General features: G+C 52.7%; 1 protein-coding gene across 5 annotated transcripts in view; it reads right to left on the bottom strand.

Moving 5' to 3' along the window:
- atg9b (autophagy related 9B) overlaps positions 1-19,871 on the bottom strand; it is a 94,454-nt gene that overhangs the window by 14,590 nt on the left and 59,993 nt on the right. For all 5 annotated transcript variants that reach the window (XM_070897039.1, XM_070897054.1, XM_070897047.1 and 2 more), the window contains exons 8-12: positions 16,228-16,381; positions 9,876-10,055; positions 7,771-8,016; positions 5,165-5,397; positions 901-991 (exon numbers count right to left, since the gene is read on the bottom strand). In XM_070897039.1, coding sequence (XP_070753140.1) covers positions 901-991; positions 5,165-5,397; positions 7,771-8,016; positions 9,876-10,055; positions 16,228-16,381 — 904 coding nt within the window. The remainder of the gene's footprint in view (positions 1-900; positions 992-5,164; positions 5,398-7,770; positions 8,017-9,875; positions 10,056-16,227; positions 16,382-19,871) is intronic.

Here is a 19,871-nt window from a genome sequence, read left to right as displayed (position 1 = left end):
TCTGTATCTAACCCCCTGTACCTGCCCTGGGAGTGTTTGATGGGACAGTGTAGAGGGAGCTTTACTCTGTATCTAACCCCCTGTACCTGCCCTGGGAGTGTTTGATGGGACAGTGTAGAGGGAGCTATACTCTGTATCTAACCCCCTGTACCTGCCCCGGGAGTGTTTGATGGGACAGTGTAGAGGGAGCTTTACTCTGTATCTAACCCGTGCTGTACCTGCCCTGGGAGTGTTTGATGGGACAGTGTAGAGGGAGCTTACTCTGTATCTAACCCGTGCTGTACCTGCCCTGGGAGTGTTTGATGGGACAGTGTAGAGGGAGCTTTACTCTGTATCTAACCCCATGCTGTACCTGCCCTGGGAGTGTTTGATGGGACAGTGTAGAGGGAGCTTTACTCTGTATCTAACCCCCTGTACCAGCCCTGGGAGTGTTTGATGGGACAGTGTAGAGGGAGCTTTACTCTGTATCTAACCCCCTGTACCTGCCCTGGGAGTGTTTGATGGGACAGTGTAGAGGGAGCTTTACTCTGTATCTAACCCGTGCTGTACCTGCCCTGGGAGTGTTTGATAGGACAGTGCAGAGGGAGCTTTACTCTGTATCTAACCCCGTGCTGTACCTGCCCTGGGAGTATTTGATGGGACAGTGTAGCGGGAGCTTTACTCTGTATCTAACCCCCTGTAACTGTCCTGGGAGTGTTTGATGGGTACAGTGTACAGGGAGCTTTACTCTGTATCTAACCCCGTGCTGTACCTGTCCTGGGAGTGTTTGATGGGACAGTGTACAGGGAGCTTTACTCTGTATCTAACCCCGTGCTGTACCTGCCCTGGGAGTGTTTGATGGGACAGTGTAGAGGGAGCTTTACTCTGTATCTAACCCCGTGCTGTACCTGAAGTGCTTACCTCATGCATGTAGATAGCGTGGAGACTCATTTCTGTCGAAGCAAAGTTGGCAAGAAGCAGGGACCTGCCCGAGCCTGCACTCGCTGATGTGCTGGTGTAACAAAAAACCACAGAAATTAAACATGTACAATTACACTCAGCATTAATTAGCTGCTAACTAACCCGATCCAGAGAGGTCTGCTGGACTTGCTGTAATCTCCTTATCCTCCAGGCTGTTTCCCTGTAACAGGCTGGGTCATTATCTGGTTTCCCGCCTCTCCCAGGATATCCACGGCTGTGTGTGTGGGTGGGGGATCCGCAGCACAGACCAGGTGGACCCGTACGTTTGCTGTCATTTTTCGTGTGTTAATTCAAAATAATGTCGACACATCAGAGTAGAATGTTACCCTGGGCCACACACTGGGCATGGTCATAGAATCAGAGAAATTTACAGCACGGAGGGAGACCATTCGGCCCATCGTGTCCGTGCCGGCCGACCAAGAGCTACCCAGCCTAATCCCACTTTCCAGCTCTCGGTCCGTAGCCCTGTAGGTTACGGCACTTCAAGTGCACATCCAAGTACTTTTTAAGGGCCCAAGTTTCCACAGGATAAAAAACGGGCGGAGCAGGCTCGAGGGGCTAGATGGCCTACTCCTGTTCCTAATTCTTATGTTCTTATTAATAACAAAAACTCGAGGAACAGCACCCGGTCTTTCGAGGCATTACTGTACAGCCTTCTAGCCTCAACATTGGTCAATAATTTCCGGTCAGAACCAGCGCTATCATATTCTCCAGCAGGTCTGCTGGCTGTGGTCATTTACAGCTCCTGTGGCAATTCTTTTGTTAATTTACTTGTCCCATTACCATCATCATCATCATAGGCAGTCCCTCGGAATCGAGGAAGACTTGCTATCACTTCTAAAGTGAGTTCTTTGGTGACTGAACAGTCCAATATGAGAGCCACAGACCCTGTCACAGGTGAGACAGACATTCGTCGAGGGAAGGGGTGTGTGGGACTGGTTTGCCGCACGCTCCTTCCGCTGCCTGCGCTTGACCTCTTCACGCTCTCGGCGTTGAGACTCGAGGTGATCAGCGCCCTCCCGGATGTACTTTCTCCACCTAGGGCGGTCTTCGGCCAGGGACTCCCAGGTGTCAGTGGTGATGTTACACGTTATCAGGGAGGCTTTGCGGGTGAACATAAGAATTAGGAACAGGAGTAGGCCATCTAGACCCTCGAGCCTGCTCCGCCATTGAACAAGATCATGGCTGATCTGGCCGTGGACTCAGCTCCACTTACCCGCCCGCTCCCCGTAATTCCCTTATTAGTTAAAAATCTATCTATCTGTGATTTGAATACATTCAATGAGCTAGCCTCAACTGCTTCCTTGGGCAGAGAATTCCACAGATTCACAACCCTCTGGGAGAAGAAATTCCTTTCAACTCGGTTTTAAATTGGCTCCCCCGTATTTTGAGGCTGTGCCCCCTAGTTCTAGTCTCCCCGACCAGTGGAAACAACCTCTCGGCCTCTATCTTGTCTATCCCTTTCATCATTTTAAATGTTAGATCACCCCTCATCCTTCTGAACTCCAACGAGTAAAGACCCAGTCTACTCAATCTATCATCATAAGGTAAGCCCCTCATCTCCGGAATCAGCCTAGTGAATCGTCTCTGTACCCTCTCCAAAGCTAGTATATCCTTCCTTAAGTAAGGTGACCAAAACTGCACGCAGTACTCCAGGTGCGGCCTCACCAATACCCTGTACAGTTGCAGCAGGACCTCCCTGCTTTTGTACTCCATCCCTCTCGCAATGAAGGCCAACATTCCATTCGCCTTCCTGATTACCTGCTGCACCTGCAAACTAACTTTTTGGGATTCATGCACAAGGATCCCCAGGTCCCTCTGCACCGCAGCATGTTGTAATTTCTCCTCATTCAAATAATATTCCCTTTTACTGTTTTTTTTTCCCCCCCCCCAAGGTGGATGACCTCACACTTTCCGACATTGTATTTCATCTGCCAAACCTTAGCCCATTCGCTTAACCTATCTAAATCTCTTTACAGCCTCTGTGTCCTCTACACAACCCGCTTTCCGACTAATCTTTGTGTCATCTGCAAATTTTGTTACACTACACTCTGTCCCCTCTTCCAGGTCATCTATGTATATTGTAAACAGTTGTGGTCCCAGCACCGATCCCTGTGGCACATCCCTAACCACCGATTTCCAACCCGAAAAGGACCCATTTATCCCGACTCTTTGCTTTCTGTTCCCCAGCCAATTCTCTATCCATGCTAATACATTTCCTCTGACTCCACGTACCTTTATCTTCTGCAGTAACCTTTTGTGTGGCACCTTATCGAATGCCTTTTGGAAATCTAAATACACCACATCCATCGGTACACCTCTATCCACCATGCTCGTTATATCTTCAAAGAATTCCAGTAAATTAGTTGAACATGATTTCCCCTTCATGAATCCATGCTGCGTCTGCTTGATTGCACTATTCCTATCGAGATGTCCCGCTATTTCTTCCTTAATGATAGCTTCAAGCATTTTCCCCACTACAGATGTTAAACTAACCGGCCTATAGTTACCTGCCTTTTGTCTGCCCCCTTTTTTAAACAGAGGCGTTACATTAGCTGCTTTCCAATCCGCTGGTACCTCCCCAGAGTCCAGAGAATTTTGGTAGATTATAACGAATGCATCTGTTTTAACTTCTGCCATCTCTTTTCATACCCTGGGATGCATTTCATCAGGACCAGGGGACTTGTCTACCTCGAGTCCCATACGCTTCCGCTGCCCACCTTTGGCTCATTTGTCGTGAAGGAGCTCCGCATCGAGCATTTGCTTAGAGAGTCTCGTGTCTGGCATGCGAACAATGTGGCCTGCCCAGCGGTGCTGATCGAGTGTGGTCATTGCTTCAATGCTGGAGGTGTTGGCCTGGTCGAGGACGCTAACGTTGGTGCGTCTGTCCTCCCAGGGGATTTGCAGGATCTTGTGGAGACATCACTGGTGGTATTTCTCCAGCGACGAGGTGTCTTCTGTACATCCTCCATGCCTCTGAGCCATACAGGAGGGTGGGTATTACTGCAGCCCTGTAGACCATGAGTTTGGTGGCAGAATTGTGGGTCTGGTCTTCGAACACTCTTTTCCTCAGGCGGCCGAAGGCTGCACTGGCGCACTGGAGGCGATATTGAATCCTGGGCTTCTACCCCGGGCAGCGAGGACCCCAGCACCGGCCTGTGGCTCTTGTTCGGGGCATGTGGCCTATACCGGGACATCATGCAAGACTTTTTAAAACCGGCCAGTTGGACTCCGGGGCCGGCGTCCAACCAGCCAAAGGGACCAAGCTGCTATAATTTCTTCGAGGGGCCGGAATTCCTACTACTGTCCTACATCTTAAACTTTTAATCAATTTTTAATACATTTTTAAACTTTTAATCAACTTTTAAACTTTTAACCAATTTGGGAAACTTTTAGAACCTACGACTGTTTTACATTTTAGACTTTTTATCAAATTTTAATCAACACTTAATCTATTTTTTGAAACTTTTAATTAACCAGAGTAATTTTTTTAAACAATTTGGAAATCTTGGAAGAAACTTTTTGAAACATCCCTCGGAACCCCAGTGGACAGCTGACCTTCCTAATGCCAGCCCCCAATCAAGCCTCAGGCCACCTACCATTCCATTACCAGCTTTTTGTCACTTAATCTCCTGCCTTCCTCCCGATCACAGACATTCCCTTTTGTTCTTTCCCCCCCTTCCCCGACACTTGCTTAAAACCTGTTACATCGCAAACTTTTTCCCAGTTCTGACGAAAGGCCACCATGCAGAGAAGATGTTTCCAGTGATGGGGGAGACTAGAACTAGGGGGCATGATCTTAGAATAAGGGGCCGCCCATTTAAAACTGAGATGAGGAGGAATTTCTTCTCTCAGAGGGTTGTAAATCTGTGGAATTCGCTGCCTCAGAGAGCTGTGGAAGCTGGGGCATTGAATATATTTAAGACAGAGATAGACAGTTTCTTAACCAATAAGGGGATAAGCAGTTATGGAGAGCGGGCAGGGAAGTGGAGCTGAGTCCATGATCGGATCAGCCATGATGGTATTAAATGGTGGAGCAGGCTCGAGGGGCCGTATGGCCTAGTCCTGCTCCTACTTCTTACGTTCTTAACCTGAAACGTTAACTCGGTTTGTCTCTCGGCGGACCTGCCTGCCTGACCTGCTGAGTGTTTCCAGCACGCGCAGCGTTTAGCTTCTGCGTTAATAGTTGAGCTTGGCTCCCTACCTCTCCTCGATGATGGTCCTGTCGCTCCGATACAGCGAACTCTCGGCTCCATTCTCCACCAGGAGCGTGTGGGACCTTGCCCGAGTGGGATGGTGGGAGGAGGAGAGCGAGGCGAGGACGCTAGCGGCAGCCGAGGCGGTGCTGCAGGACTGCCCGAAGCACGAGTCCCTGCCGGACAGCAGCGAGCTGGGCAATGCAGAGTGTGTCAGCAAGCTCATGATCAGATTCTCAGGCTGCGAGAGGGACAAAGCAAATCGTGAGCCAGCGAAAGAAAGAAAGAACTTGGTCTTATCCGAAAGTCGGCCTTTCCGACAGTGCGACACTCCCTCGGTACTGCCCCTCCGACAGTGCGGCACTCCCTCAGTACTGCCCCTCCGACAGTGCAGCACTCCCTCAGTACTGCCCCTCCGACAGTGCAGCACTCCCTCAGTACTGCCCCTCCGACAGTGCAGCGCTCCCTCAGTACTGCCCCTCTGGCAGTGTGGCACTCCGAGTACTGCCCCTCCAACAGTGCGGCACTCCCTGAGTACTGCCCCTCCGACAGTGCAGCGCTCCCTGAGTACTGCCCCTCCGACAGTGCAGCGCTCCCTGAGTACTGCCCCTCCAACAGTGCGGCATTCCCTGAGTACTGCCCCTCCGACAGTGCGGCACTCCCTGAGTACTGCCCCTCCGACAGTGCGGCGCTCCTTCAGTACTGCCCCTCCGACAGTGCAGCACTCCCTCAGTACTGCCCCTCCGACAGTGCGGCGCTCCCTCAGTACTGACCCTCCGACAGTGCGGCACTCCCTCAGTACTGCCCCTCCGACAGTGCGGCACTCCCTCAGTACTGCCCCTCCGACAGTGCGGCACTCCCTGAGTACTGCCCCTCCGACAGTGCGGCACTCCCTGAGTACTGCCCCTCCGACAGTGCTGCACTCCCTGAGTACTGCCCCTCCGATAGTGCGGCACTCCCTCAGTACTGCCCCTCCGACAGTGCGGCACTCCCTCAGTATTGCCCCTCCGACAGTGCAGCGCTCCCTCAGTACTGCCCCTCAGACAATGCAGCGCTCCCTCAGCACTGCCCCTCCGACAGTACAGTGTTCCCTCGGTACTGCACTGGGAGTGCCAGCCTGGATTCTGGGCTTAAGTCTCTGGAGCGAGGCTTGAACTCACCATCTGTGACTCAGAGGCGAGAGGGGTCGAGGTCTGGAACACTCTCCCACAAACAGCAGTACATTCGAGCTCAATTAATAAATGTAAATCTCAGATCGATGTTTTTTTGCTAGATGAGCGTATAAAAGGATGTGGAGCCAAGGCGGGTGGATGGAGTTAAGATACAGATCAGCCAGAATCTCACTGAATGGCGAGACAGGCTCGAGAGACTGGATGGCTGCCTCCTGTGAATGCTACCATTGAGCCACGGCTAAACACAGATTCTTCTATTTAGGTCACGGTCGAACATCAAGCCCATAAAAGTGGTGTCCACGAGTTGGGTTTTCATTTAGCTTAAGGATATCGTTCTTTTTTAAATCCCTTACTTATTTCAGTCATGTCAATATCAACACTGATATTTTACTGTCCACATCCATATTTACCCAGATTTAGTAGGACCACTTCTTTTCCATTGCCTGATTTTTTAAAAACATGTTTTTTTATTCACTCACAGGATGTCGCTGGCAAGGCCGGCATTTATTGCCCATCTCTAATCACCCTCAGAAGGTGGTGGTGAGCCGCCTTCTTGAACCGCTGCAGTCCGTGTGGTGAAGGTGCTCCCACAGTGCTGTTAGGGAGGGAGTTCCAGGATTTTGACCCAGCGACGATGAAGGAATGACCGATATATTTCCAAGTCAGGATGGTGTGTGACTGGGAGGGGAACGTGGAGGTGGTGGTGTTCCCATGCACCTGCTGCCCTTGTCCTTCTAGGTGGTAGAGGTCGTGGGTTTGGGAGGTGCTGCCGAAGAAGCCTTGGCGAGTTGCTGCAGTGCATCTTGTAGATGGTACACACTGCAGCCACGGTGCGCCGGTGGTGGAGGGAGTGAGTGTTGAAGGTGGTGGAGGGAGTGAGTGTTGAAGATGGTGGATGGGGGGCCAATCAAGCGGCTGCTTTGTCCTGGATGGTGTCGAGCTTCTCGAGTGTTGTTGGAGCTGCACCATCCAGGCAAGTGGAGAGTATTTCATCACACTAAAAAAGATACCTCCAAACACAGGGGTTTAAAATTGGTAATAAAAGCTGACAACCCTGGTTTACATAGTCTCGTTGCCGAGAGCATGCAGAAACCAAGCGCAGGCAGCGGAAGGAGCGTGCGGCAAACCAGTCCCACCCTCCCCTTCCCTCAACCACTGTCTGTCCCACCTGTGACAGAGACTGTAATTCCCGTATTGGACTGTTCAGTCACTTGAGAACTCACTTTTAGAGTGGAAGCAAGTCTTCTCGATTCCGAGGGACTGCCTGTGATGATGACATAGTTACATAGTATGTACAGCACAGTAACAGGCCATTCGGCCCACCGGGTCTATGCTGGTGTTTATGTTCAACATGAGCCTCCTTCTAACCTGCTTCACCTAACTCTACCGACAAATGCTGTCACTGATATTTTGACAGTGCGAGGGTCTGCCGAGACACTTACAATATTGGTCGAGCCGTTGGAGAGCAGCGAGCTGCAGAGTGGTGTTTCGGACAGGAGGTGCTGGGCAGGAGGTCCTGTGGCTGCATCATGCTGCACCTTCTCCTTCAGGTGGCTGATGAAGACGGAGCTGTCCTGGGGCGGGTGCCAGCGCGGGTTGGTGATGGTGAAGTGCATGAGGGAGAGCTCAGTCTTCCCGTTCTCCGCCTGCTGGTACACCGAGGCCTCTGTCTGGCCTTCCGACAGCCACTGCAGAGAGAAAGGAACTTGATGGTATACGTCAACAAAAGGTCCAAACATTCAAACTACCCCAACCCAGGGACCAGTGTGCGAGAGAGCAAGCTTGAGAGAGCAAGTGCAACAGCGCGAGAGAGTTTAAAACAAATTCAGTCTCTGCATGTGGGTGTCGCTGGCCAGGCCGGCATTTATTGGCCATCCCTAATTGCCCCTTGAGAAGGTGGTGGTGAGCCGCCTTCTTGAACCGCTGCAGTCCGTGTGGTGAAGGTGCTCCCACAGTGCTGTTAGAGAGGGAGTTCCAGGATTGTGACCCAGCGACGATGAAGGAATGACCGATATATTTCCAAGTCGGGATGGTGTGTGACTGGGAGGGGAACGTGGAGGTGGTGGTGTTCCCATGCACCTGCTGCCCTTGTCCCTCTAGGTGGTAGAGGTCGTGGGTTTGGGAGGTGCTACCGAAGAAGCCTTGGCGAGTTGCTGCAGTGCATCTTGTAGATGGTACACACTGCAGCCAGGGGGCGCCGGTGGTGGAGGGAGTGAGTGTTGAAGGTGGTGGATGGGGAGCCAATCACGCGGCTGCTTTGTCCTGGAAGGTGTCGAGCTTCTTGAGTGTTGTTGGAGCTGCACTCATCCAGGCAAGTGGAGAGTATTCCATCACACTCCTGACTTGTGCTTTGTAGATGGTGGAAAGGCTTTGGGGAGTCAGGAAGTGAGACACTGGCCGCAGAATACCCAGCCTCTGACCCGCTCTTGTGGCCACAGTATTCATGTGGCTGGTCCAGTTAAGTTTCTGGTCAGTGGTGACCCCCCAGGATGTTGATGGTGGGGGATTCGGTGATGGTAATGCTGTTGAATGTCAAGGGGCGGTGGTTAGACTCTCGCTTGTTGGAGATAGTCATTGCCTGGCACTTGTGTGGCATGAATGTTACTTGCCACTTATCAGCACAAGCCTGAATGTTGCCCAGGTCTTGCTGCATGCGGGCACAGACTGCTCCATTATCTGAGGAGTTGCGAATGGAACTGAACACTGTGCAGTCAGCAGCGAACATCCCCACTTCTGACCTTATGACGGAGAGAGAGTGTGTAAGAGAGAGTGCAACAGTGTGAGAGAGACAGAGTGCAACAGTGAGAGAGAGAGACAGAGTGTAACAGTGAGAGAGAGACAGAGTGTAACAGTGAGAGAGAGAGAGTGTAACAGTGAGAGACAGAGATAGAGTGTAACAGTGAGAGAGAGAGACAGAGTGTAAGAGAGAGAGTGTAACAGTGAGAGAGAGAGAGAGTGTAACAGTGAGAGAGAGAGACAGAGTGTAACAGTGAGAGAGAGAGTGTAACAGTGAGAGAGAGAGAGAGTGTAACAGTGAGTGAGAGAGAGACAGAGTGTAAGTGAGAGAGAGAGACAGAATGTAACAGTGAGAGAGAGACAGAATGTAACAGTGTGAATGAGAGAGACAGAGTGTAACGGAGAGCATAACATAGGATATACAGACAGAAACAGGTGATTCGGCCCAACCAGTCCATTCTGGTGGTTTATGCTCCATTTGAATCTCTTCCTTGTCTAACTCTATCAGCGTAACCCTCTATTCCCTTCTCCCTCATATACTTATCGAACTTTCCCTTAAAAGCATTGATATATTCGCTTCAACCATTCCCTGTGGTAGTGAGTTCCACATGCCCACCACGCTCTGGGTAAAGAAGTTCCTTATTTGACTTCTTGCTGACCATCTTATATTGATGGTCTCTCGTTTCGCGGTAACGGGGGTAGTGTGGGTGTTGGAGGCGATGTGGAGAGAATGTGAGTGAAGGATGCAGGGCACTGGTTCCCACCCTGTTCCCCAGCTGCGTGCAGTGCTCCCTCACACCGGCCCACGTACCATCGGATTGCCGTGCTTGCGAATGTCCATCTGTGCAAAGGAGCAGATATCTCCCACTCCAACCACTTCCACCGAGAAGTTGCGGAAAAAGTCGATGATCTCCAGGGACTTGGGCCGCAAGGAGAAGATCAGCACGAACGGAGTGATGATCGGACTGAGCAACTCCTCCAGAATAAACACCTAGAACAGGAAACAGTGAGGGTCAGTCAGTCGGTCCGATATCACACAGTGAGGGTCAGTCAGTCCGATATCACACAGTGAGGGTCAGTCAGTCGGTCCGATATCACACAGTGAGGGTCAGTCGGTCCGATATCACACAGCGAGGGTCAGTCAGTCTGATATCACACAGCGAGGGTCAGTCAGTCAGTCCGATATCACACAGTGAGGGTCAGTCAGTCGGTCCGATATCACACAGCGAGGGTCAGTCAGTCCGACATCACACAGCGAGGGTCAGTCAGTCCGATATCACACAGTGAGGGTCAGTCAGCCTGATATCACACAGCGAGGGTCAGTCAGTCCGATATCACACAGCAAGGTTCTGTCAGTCCGATATCACACAGTGAGGGTCAGTCAGTCTGATATCACAGTGAGGGTCAGTCAGTCTGATATCAGTCCGATATCACACAGCGAGGGTCAGTCAGTCCGATATCACACAGTGAGGGTCAGTTAGTCTGATATCACATAGCGAGGGTCAGTCAGTCCGATATCACACAGTGAGGGTCAGTCAGTCTGATATCACATAGCGAGGGTCAGTCAGTCTGATATCACACAGCGAGGGTCAGTCAGTCGGTCCGATATCACACAGCGAGGGTCAGTCAGTCTGATATCAGTCCGATATCACACAGCGAGGGTCAGTCAGTCCGATATCACACAGTGAGGGTCAGTCAGTCAGTCCGATATCACACAGCGAGGGTCAGTCAGTCCGACATCACACAGCGAGGGTCAGTCAGTCCGATATCACACAGCGAGGGTCAGTCAGTCCGATATCACACAGCGAGGGTCAGTCAGTCCGATATCACATAGCGAGGGTCAGTCAGTCCGATATCACACAGTGAGGGTCAGTCAGTCCGATATCACACAGTGAGGGTCAGTCAGTCCGATATCACATAGCAAGGGTCAGTCAATCTGATATCATATAGCGAGGGTCAGTCAGTCCGATATCACACAGTGAGGGTCAGTCAGTCCGATATCACACAGCGAGGGTCAGTCAGTCCGATATCACACAGTGAGGGGTCAGTCAGTCCGATATTACACAGCGAGGGTCAGTCAATCTGATATCACATAGCAAGGGTCAGTCAGTCCGATATCACACAGTGAGGGTCAGTCAGTCCGATATCACACAGCGAGGGTCAGTCAGTCCGATATCACACAGCGAGGGTCAGTCAGTCCGATATCACATAGCGAGGGTCAGTCAGTCTGATATCACACAGCGAGAGTCAGTCAGTCCGATATCACACAGCGAGGGTCAGTCAGTCCGATATCACACAGCGAGGGTCAGTCAGTCTGATATCACACAGCGAGGGTCAATCAGTCCGATATCACACAGCGAGGGTCAGTCAGTCCGATATCACACAGTGAAGGTCAGTCAGTCTGATATCACATAGCGAGGGTCAGTCAGTCCGATATCACACAGTGAAGGTCAGTCAGTCTGATATCACACAGTGAGGGTCAGTCAGTCTAATATCACACGGTGAGGGTCAGTCAGTCTGATATCACACAGTGAGGGCCAGTCAGTCCGATATCACACAGCGAGGGTCAGTCAGTCTGATATCACACAGTGAGGGTCAGTCAGTCTGATATCACATGGTGAGGGTCAGTCAGTCTGATATCACACAGTGAGGGTCAGTCAGTCTGATATCACACAGCGAGGGTCAGTCAGTCTGATATCACATGGTGAGGGTCAGTCAGTCTGATATCACACAGTGAGGGTCAGTCAGTCTGATATCACACAGCGAGGGTCAGTCAGTCTGATATCACACAGCGAGGGTCAGTCAGTCCGATATCACAAAGTGAAGGTCAGTCAGTCTGATATCACACAGTGAGGGTCAGTCAGTCTGATATCACATGGTGAGGGTCAGTCAGTCTGATATCACACAGCGAGGGCCAGTCAGTCCGATATCACACAGCGAGGGCCAGTCAGTTCGATATCACACAGCGAGGGTCAGTCAGTCTGATATCACACAGCGAGGGCCAGTCAGTCCGATATCACACAGCGAGGGTCAGTCAGTCTGATATCACATGGTGAGGGTCAGTCAGTCTGATATCACACAGCGAGGGCCAGTCAGTCCGATATCACACAGCGAGGGCCAGTCAGTCCGATATCACACAGCGAGGGTCAGTCAGTCCGATATCACACAGTGAAGGTCAGTCAGTCTGATATTACACAGTGAGGGTCAGTCAGTCTGATATCACATGGTGAGGGTCAGTCAGTCTGATATCACACAGTGAGGGCCAGTCAGTCCGATATCACACAGCGAGGGCCAGTCAGTCCGATATCACACAGCGAGGGTCAGTCAGTCCGATATCACACAGTGAAGGTCAGTCAGTCTGATATTACACAGTGAGGGTCAGTCAGTCCGATATCACACAGTGAGGGTCAGTCAGTCCGATATCACACAGCGAGGGTCTGTCAGTCCGATATCACACAGCGAGGGTCAGTCAGTCCGATATCACACAGCGAGGGTCAGTCAGTCTGATATCACACAGTGAGGGCCAGTCAGTCCGATATCACACAGCGAGGGTCAGTCAGTCCGATATCACACAGCGAGGGTCAGTCAGTCCGATATCACACAGCGAGGGTCAGTCAGTCTGATATCACACAGCGAGGGTCAGTCAGTCCGATATCACACAGTGAGGGTCAGTCAGTCCGATATCACACAGCGAGGGTCAGTCAGTCCGATATCACACAGCGAGGGTCAGTCAGTCTGATATCACACAGCGAGGGTCAGTCAGTCCGATATCACACAGCGAGGGTCAGTCAGTCTGATATCACACAGCGAGGGTCAGTCAGTCCGATATCACACAGCGAGGGTCAGTCAGTCTGATATCAGTGCTCTTGGCTCCGAATTTCCCCCGAGCACATCCTTGCTCCAGGCAGGATACCCTGTCCCAAATCCTGGGGATGTGGGTCAGTTGCACAGCCGAGATGGGCCACTCCAGAATGCAAGATTGCATCGGCCCCAGCCCTCCCAAGGCCCTGCTCCGCCCCTCCCCCGAGGCCTCGGGGGACGACGACGACTGCAGACATCCTGCCACTGGACAAGGCAACAGGACACCTTGGGAATCGGGACAAGGCAACGGGACACCTCGGGAATCGGGACAAACAAAACAGGACACCTCGGGAATCGGGACAAACAAAACAGGACACCTCGGGAATCGGGACAAACAAAACAGGACACCTCGGGAATCGGTACAAGGCAACAGGACACCTCGGGAATCGGGACAAACAAAACAGGACACCTCGGGAATCGGGACAAGGCAATGGGACACCTCAGGAATCGGGACACCTCGGGAATTGGGACAAGGCAACGGGACACCTCAGGAGTCGGGACAACGGGACACCTCAGGAGTCGGGACAACGGGACACCTCAGGAGTCGGGACAAGGCAACAGGACAGCTCAGGAGTCGGCTACTTCATACACGGGAAGGTTTGGGGCTTCCAATCGGCCTGAGGGAGACTTGAGCCAGATTCGAAATGGTGGTGATTTTGCCGAGACCATTACTGGTCCGAGAGGGAAGTATTTCCCAGTGAAGCCCAGTGAATTCCCCTGCATAGAAACATAGAAATTTACAGCACAGAAGGAGGCCATTTTGGCCCATCGTGTCCGCGCCGGCCGACAAAGAGTCGCACGGCCCTCGGTCAGCAGCCCTGAAGGTTACATATAAACCTATGAACAATGGCGGAAATGTAAAGAGCACCCGGCCCAACCATTCCGCCTCACCCTGTGAGGCCCCTCACACTGAAACATTCTACACTCCACCCCAACCGAAGCCATGTGATCTCCTGGGAGGCGCAAAAACCAGATAAAAACCCAGGCCAATTTAAGGGGAAAAAAATATGGGAAAATTCCTCTCCGACCCATCCAGGCAATCGAAACTAGTCCAGGAGATCACCCTGGCCGTATTCTGTTCCCTGCTTTAGTGTGGGGAGTGGGGGAGGGACAGCCAAAGATTTATCCACAGCTGCCCCCAATATGTAATTTAAAAGGGACAGTCTAAACAGCATTAGGCCACATATTCCTGGTCTCTCCCGTCCATTTTCCAGGTAATACCAGGCCAAGAATTATAATCTCACCAAAAGAGAACTTAATTAAACAGAAAAATAGCCATAAAACTGCCAGATTGTCATAAAAACCCAACTGGGTCACTGATGTCCTTCAGGGAAGGGAACCCACCCCTGACCCAGACTGGCTACACGTGACTCCAGTCCCTGAATGCTTTCCTGCAGGCGCTTTCAGTCGTCGGGTCATGACTTTCTCTTGTCTGCAAGTGTGACCCGGAGTCTGGCCGCTGCCACGTCAACCCTCTGCCCCACTCGCACTCTGACCCCTCCATCGTTGGCCTTCAACACAGTGTTCCAATGAGTGTACAAAACACCAGTTCGGCCACAGCTGGAGTACTGCGTACAGTTCTGGTCACTACATTACAGGAAGGATGTGATTGCACTAGAGAGGGTACAGAGGAGATTTATGAGGACGTTGCCTGGACTGGAGAATTTAAGCGATGAGGAAAGACTGGATAGGCTGGGGTTGTTTTCTTTGGAACAGAGGAGGCTGAGGGGAGACCTGATTGAGGTGTATAAAATGATGAGGGGCCTGGATAGATTGATTCCAGAGATGAGGGGGTTGACTTATGAGGAAAGGTTGAGTAGGTTGGGCCTCTACTCATTGGAATTCAGAAGAATGAGAGGTGATCTTATCGAAACGTATAAGATTATGAGGGGGCTTGACAAGGTGGATGCAGAGAGGATGTTTCCACTGATGGGGGAGACTAGAACTAGGGGGCATAATCTTAGAATAAGGGGCTACCCATTTAAAACTGAGATGAGGAGGAATTTCCTCTCCCAGAGGGTTGTAAATCTGTGGAATTCGCTGCCTCAGAGAGCTGTGGAAGCTGGGTCATTGAATAAATTTAAGACAGAGATAGGCAGTTTCTTAACCGATAAGGGATTAAAGGGTTAGAGGGAGTGGGCAGGGAAGTGGACCTGAGTCCATGATCGGATCAGCCATGATCGTATTAAATGGTGGAGCAGGCTCGAGGGGCCGTATGGCCGACTCCTCCTATTTCTTATGTTCTTATGTATGTTCTAATTGAATAGCTCGCTAATGCTTACTGTTTGGACTCGCATTTGAAAAGTGGTCATATCGGGGGTGGGGGGCAGCGAGATCAGAGCGATGTCGATGACCATGGAACCCAATCCATCCAATAGAGGGGGCGAGAAATGGCAGAGAGTCCATGACTAACACAAGGACACAAGGTGGGTCTTGGACACATGATGGCTGAACTGCGACCTCAAGTCCACTTTCCCGCCCGATCTCCATGTCCCTTGATTCCCCTAGAGTCCAAAGATATACTGAACATGATTCCCCTCTCATAAAACCGTGCGGACTTTGCCTAATCATATTATTTCCCGATGCTAGCCCACATATTACCAGAAGGCAGCCCAGCCTCAAGGCGACGAGTGATGGGCAATAAATGCACCCCTTGCCGGTGATCTGTGGATTCCTGGTCCAGAACCACGAGGCTACCATTGCCTCCATCTAATAGCATTGTTCCGGGCTCACTTTATAAAGATACAAAGACACCCCCGCCCCTATACAAAGCTCCAGGTAAGCCCTGAGCAGGGAACTGTGGAGTTTCCAGACCGCAACTTGTTGTCAACTGTGGCCCAGTGGCAGCACTCTCGCCTCCGAGCCAGAAGGTCATGGGTTCAAGCTTCACTCCAGAGACTTGAGCAAAAAAGTCGGAACACTGTCGGAGGTGCCGTCTTTCGGCTGAGACGTTAAACAGAGGCCACGTCTGCTCTCTCGGGTCCTGGGGCAATATTTATCCCTCAACCAACACCTAAAACGGATCATCTGGTCATGATCACGTTGCTGTTTGTGGGATTGTGCTGTGCAGAATTGGCTGCTGCATTTCCGACATTACAACAGTCTCTGAACTTCAAAATGTACTTCGTTGGCTGTGAAACGGTTTGGGACAACCTGACGTCATGTAAGGCGCAATAGAAATGCAAGTCCTTCTTTCTTTGTTGGGCAGTATTCCCCAATTCCATGTTGGCTCTCCTCACACTGCCCCCGCTCCGCCCCACCCCCACTCACCCCCCCATGCTGCGTTCTAGCCTTTACCGTACCGCTTTGTACTGGAAGAGCTGAGCCATCTCGTCCCTGGTCTCCGATTTATTGGCGTTTCCTTTCCAATGGTCAGGCATGTAGTGGATGTGGGCCAGGACACATTGTAGCAGCTGCTCTGGGCACCACACCATGTATTCATCCGGGATAAAGGACCTGGCGACAGAGACACAGGCACATGTCAGGGGTTAGCACAACTGCAGGAACCGGTCAACACAGGAACATGGTCAGGGATCAGGGGTCAACGTGGGAACATGGTCAGGGGGTCAGCACGGAAACACGGTCAGGGGGTCGGGAGTCAGCACGGGAACACGGTCAGGGGGTCGGGAGTCAGCACGGGAACACGGTCAGGGGGTCGGGAGTCAGCACGGGAACACGGTCAGGGGGTCGGGAGTCAGCACGGGAACACGGTCAGGGGGTCGGGAGTCAGCACGGGAACACGGTCAGGGGGTCGGGAGTCAGCACGGGAACACGGTCAGGGGGTCGGGAGTCAGCACGGGAACACGGTCAGGGGGTCGGGAGTCAGCACGGGAACACGGTCAGGGGGTCGGGAGTCAGCACGGGAACACGGTCAGGGGGTCGGGAGTCAGCACGGGAACACGGTCAGGGGGTCGGGAGTCAGCACGGGAACACGGTCAGGGGGTCGGGAGTCAGCACGGGAACACGGTCAGGGGGTCGGGAGTCAGCACGGGAACACGGTCAGGGGGTCGGGAGTCAGCACGGGAACACGGTCAGGGGGTCGGGAGTCAGCACGGGAACACGGTCAGGGGATCGGGAGTCAGCACGGGAACACGGTCAGGGGGTCGGGAGTCAGCACGGGAACACGGTCAGGGGGTCGGGAGTCAGCACGGGAACACGGTCAGGGGGTCGGGAGTCAGCACGGGAACACGGTCAGGGGTCAGCACGGGAACACGGTCAGGGGTCAGCACGGGAACACGGTCAGGGGTCAGCACGGGAACACGGTCAGGGGTCAGCACGGGAACACGGTCAGGGGTCAGCACGGGAACACGGTCAGGGGTCAGCACGGGAACACGGTCAGGGGTCAGCACGGGAACACGGTCAGGGGTCAGCACGGGAACACGGTCAGGGGTCAGCACGGGAACACGGTCAGGGGTCAGCACGGGAACACGGTCAGGGGTCAGCACGGGAACACGGTCAGGGGTCAGCACGGGAACACGGTCAGGGGTCAGCACGGGAACACGGTCAGGGGTCAGCACGGGAACACGGTCAGGGGTCAGCACGGGAACACGGTCAGGGGTCAGCACGGGAACACGGTCAGGGGTCAGCACGGGAACACGGTCAGGGGTCAGCACGGGAACACGGTCAGGGGTCAGCACGGGAACACGGTCAGGGGTCAGCACGGGAACACGGTCAGGGGTCAGCACGGGAACACGGTCAGGGGTCAGCACGGGAACACGGTCAGGGGTCAGCACGGGAACACGGTCAGGGGTCAGCACGGGAACACGGTCAGGGGTCAGCACGGGAACACGGTCAGGGGTCAGCACGGGAACACGGTCAGGGGTCAGCACGGGAACACGGTCAGGGGTCAGCACGGGAACACGGTCAGGGGTCAGCACGGGAACACGGTCAGGGGTCAGCACGGGAACACGGTCAGGGGTCAGCACGGGAACACGGTCAGGGGTCAGCACGGGAACACGGTCAGGGGTCAGCACGGGAACACGGTCAGGGGTCAGCACGGGAACACGGTCAGGGGTCAGCACGGGAACACGGTCAGGGGTCAGCACGGGAACACGGTCAGGGGTCAGCACGGGAACACGGTCAGGGGTCAGCACGGGAACACGGTCAGGGGTCAGCACGGGAACACGGTCAGGGGTCAGCACGGGAACACGGTCGGCGGGTCAGCACGGGAACACGGTCAGCACGGGAACACAGTCAGGGGTCAGCACGGGAACACGGTCAGGGGTCAGCACGGGAACACGGTCAGGGGGTCGGGGGTCAGCACGGGAACACGGTCAGCACGGGAACACAGTCAGGGGTCAGCACGGGAACACGGTCGGGGGGGTCAGGGGGCAGCACGGGAACATGGTCAGGGGGTCAGCGCGGGAACACGCTCAGGGGTCAGCGGCGAGAGCGTGACCTGAGTAGCGGTGACGGGGTTAAAAGCAGGGAGCTGTGAGCAGCGCAAACGGACCTGTGAAAATAAATCAAAGTGTGACATCACAGGAAGGCAGATAAGTGATTGGTTGGTGAGTATTTCTTTTCTTTTTTTCTAAATTGGGCATTGGTTTAAATGAAGAGCCACGATTAAAAACTAAACATAGATAATTGATATTTCAAAACTTAAAAACCTAATTAGTTAAATAAGCTACAATAGAGATGGCAGGGCAGGTGATGTGTTGCAACTGCAGCATGTGGGAGCTGGTGGACACCAGTGTGATCCACAGCGACCACATCTGCAGTAAGTGTTGGCAGCTCGAGGAACTTCGACTCCATGTTGATGGGCTGGATTCCGAGCTTCAGACACTGCGACACATCAGGGAGGGGGAGAGTTACTTGGACGCTGTGCTCCAGGAGGTAGTCACATCCCTTTGGTTAAATAATTCAAATTTGGTCGGTGGTCAGGGACAGGAGGGTGTGATTACGAATGAGGCAGGTAAGGGGACCCAGAAGGCAGCATTGGAGGAACCTCAGCCTTTGCACTTGTCCAACAGGTTCGAGGTTCTTGCTCCCTGTGTGGACGAGAGCAGGGGCTGCAGTGAGGATGAGCAAACTGACCACAGCACCGTGGTACAGGGGGCCATTCAAGTGGGGGGAGTAAAAAGAAATATAGTAGTAGTAGGGGACAGTATAGTTAGAGGGATAGATACTGTTCTCTGCAGCCGAGAGCGTGAGTCCCGAAGGCTGTGTCGCCTGCCCGGTGCCAGGGTTAAGGATATCTCCTCTGGGCTGGAGAGGAACTTGGAGTGGGAGGGGAAAGATCCAGTTGTCATGGTCCATGTGGGCACCAATGACATGGGTTGGACAAACAAAGAGGCTCTGCTGAGGGATTATGAGCAGCTAGGGACCAAATTAAAAAGCAGAACCACAAAGGTAATAGAAACATAGAAAATAGGTGCAGGAGTAGGCCATTTGGCCCTTCTAGCCTGCACCGCCATTCAATGAGTTCATGGCTGAACATGCAACTTCAGTACCCCATTCCTGCTTTCTCGCCATACCCCTTGATCCCCCTTGTAGTAAAGACTACATCTAATCTCTGGATTACTACCTGAGCCACGGGAAAATGTGCATAAGGTAAATAGGATCAGTGAGATGAACTGGCTCAAAGACTGGTGTGGGAGAAATGGGTTTCGATTCATGGGGCACTGGCACCAGTACTGGGGTAAGAGGGAACTGAACCAGGCTGGGACCAGTGTCCTGGCAAATCGAATAACTCGGGCTGTAGATAGGACTTTAAACTAAAGAGTGGGGGGAGGGGGGGGGAGGAGGGTTCAGGCGAGGGGAAATTAAAAGTCAAAGAGCAAAGAGAAGGCAATAGTGCAGGGTAGCGATGGGGGTAATGATAACCAGAGTGTGACAGGGGGGTACAGAGCGTATAAAGATAAGAGTGCACCAGAAAGTAGAGTCAGAGGAGGGAAAAATGGTAAAAAGACAAAATTAAAAGCTCTTTATCTGAATGCACACAGCA

The sequence above is a fragment of the Pristiophorus japonicus genome, chromosome 1 (assembly GCF_044704955.1).
Source record: "Pristiophorus japonicus isolate sPriJap1 chromosome 1, sPriJap1.hap1, whole genome shotgun sequence".
In the NCBI taxonomy this organism is placed as follows: domain Eukaryota; kingdom Metazoa; phylum Chordata; class Chondrichthyes; family Pristiophoridae; genus Pristiophorus; species Pristiophorus japonicus.
The sequence above is the reverse complement of the archived record's forward strand: the minus strand, read 5'-3'. Positions and strand labels throughout refer to the sequence as shown.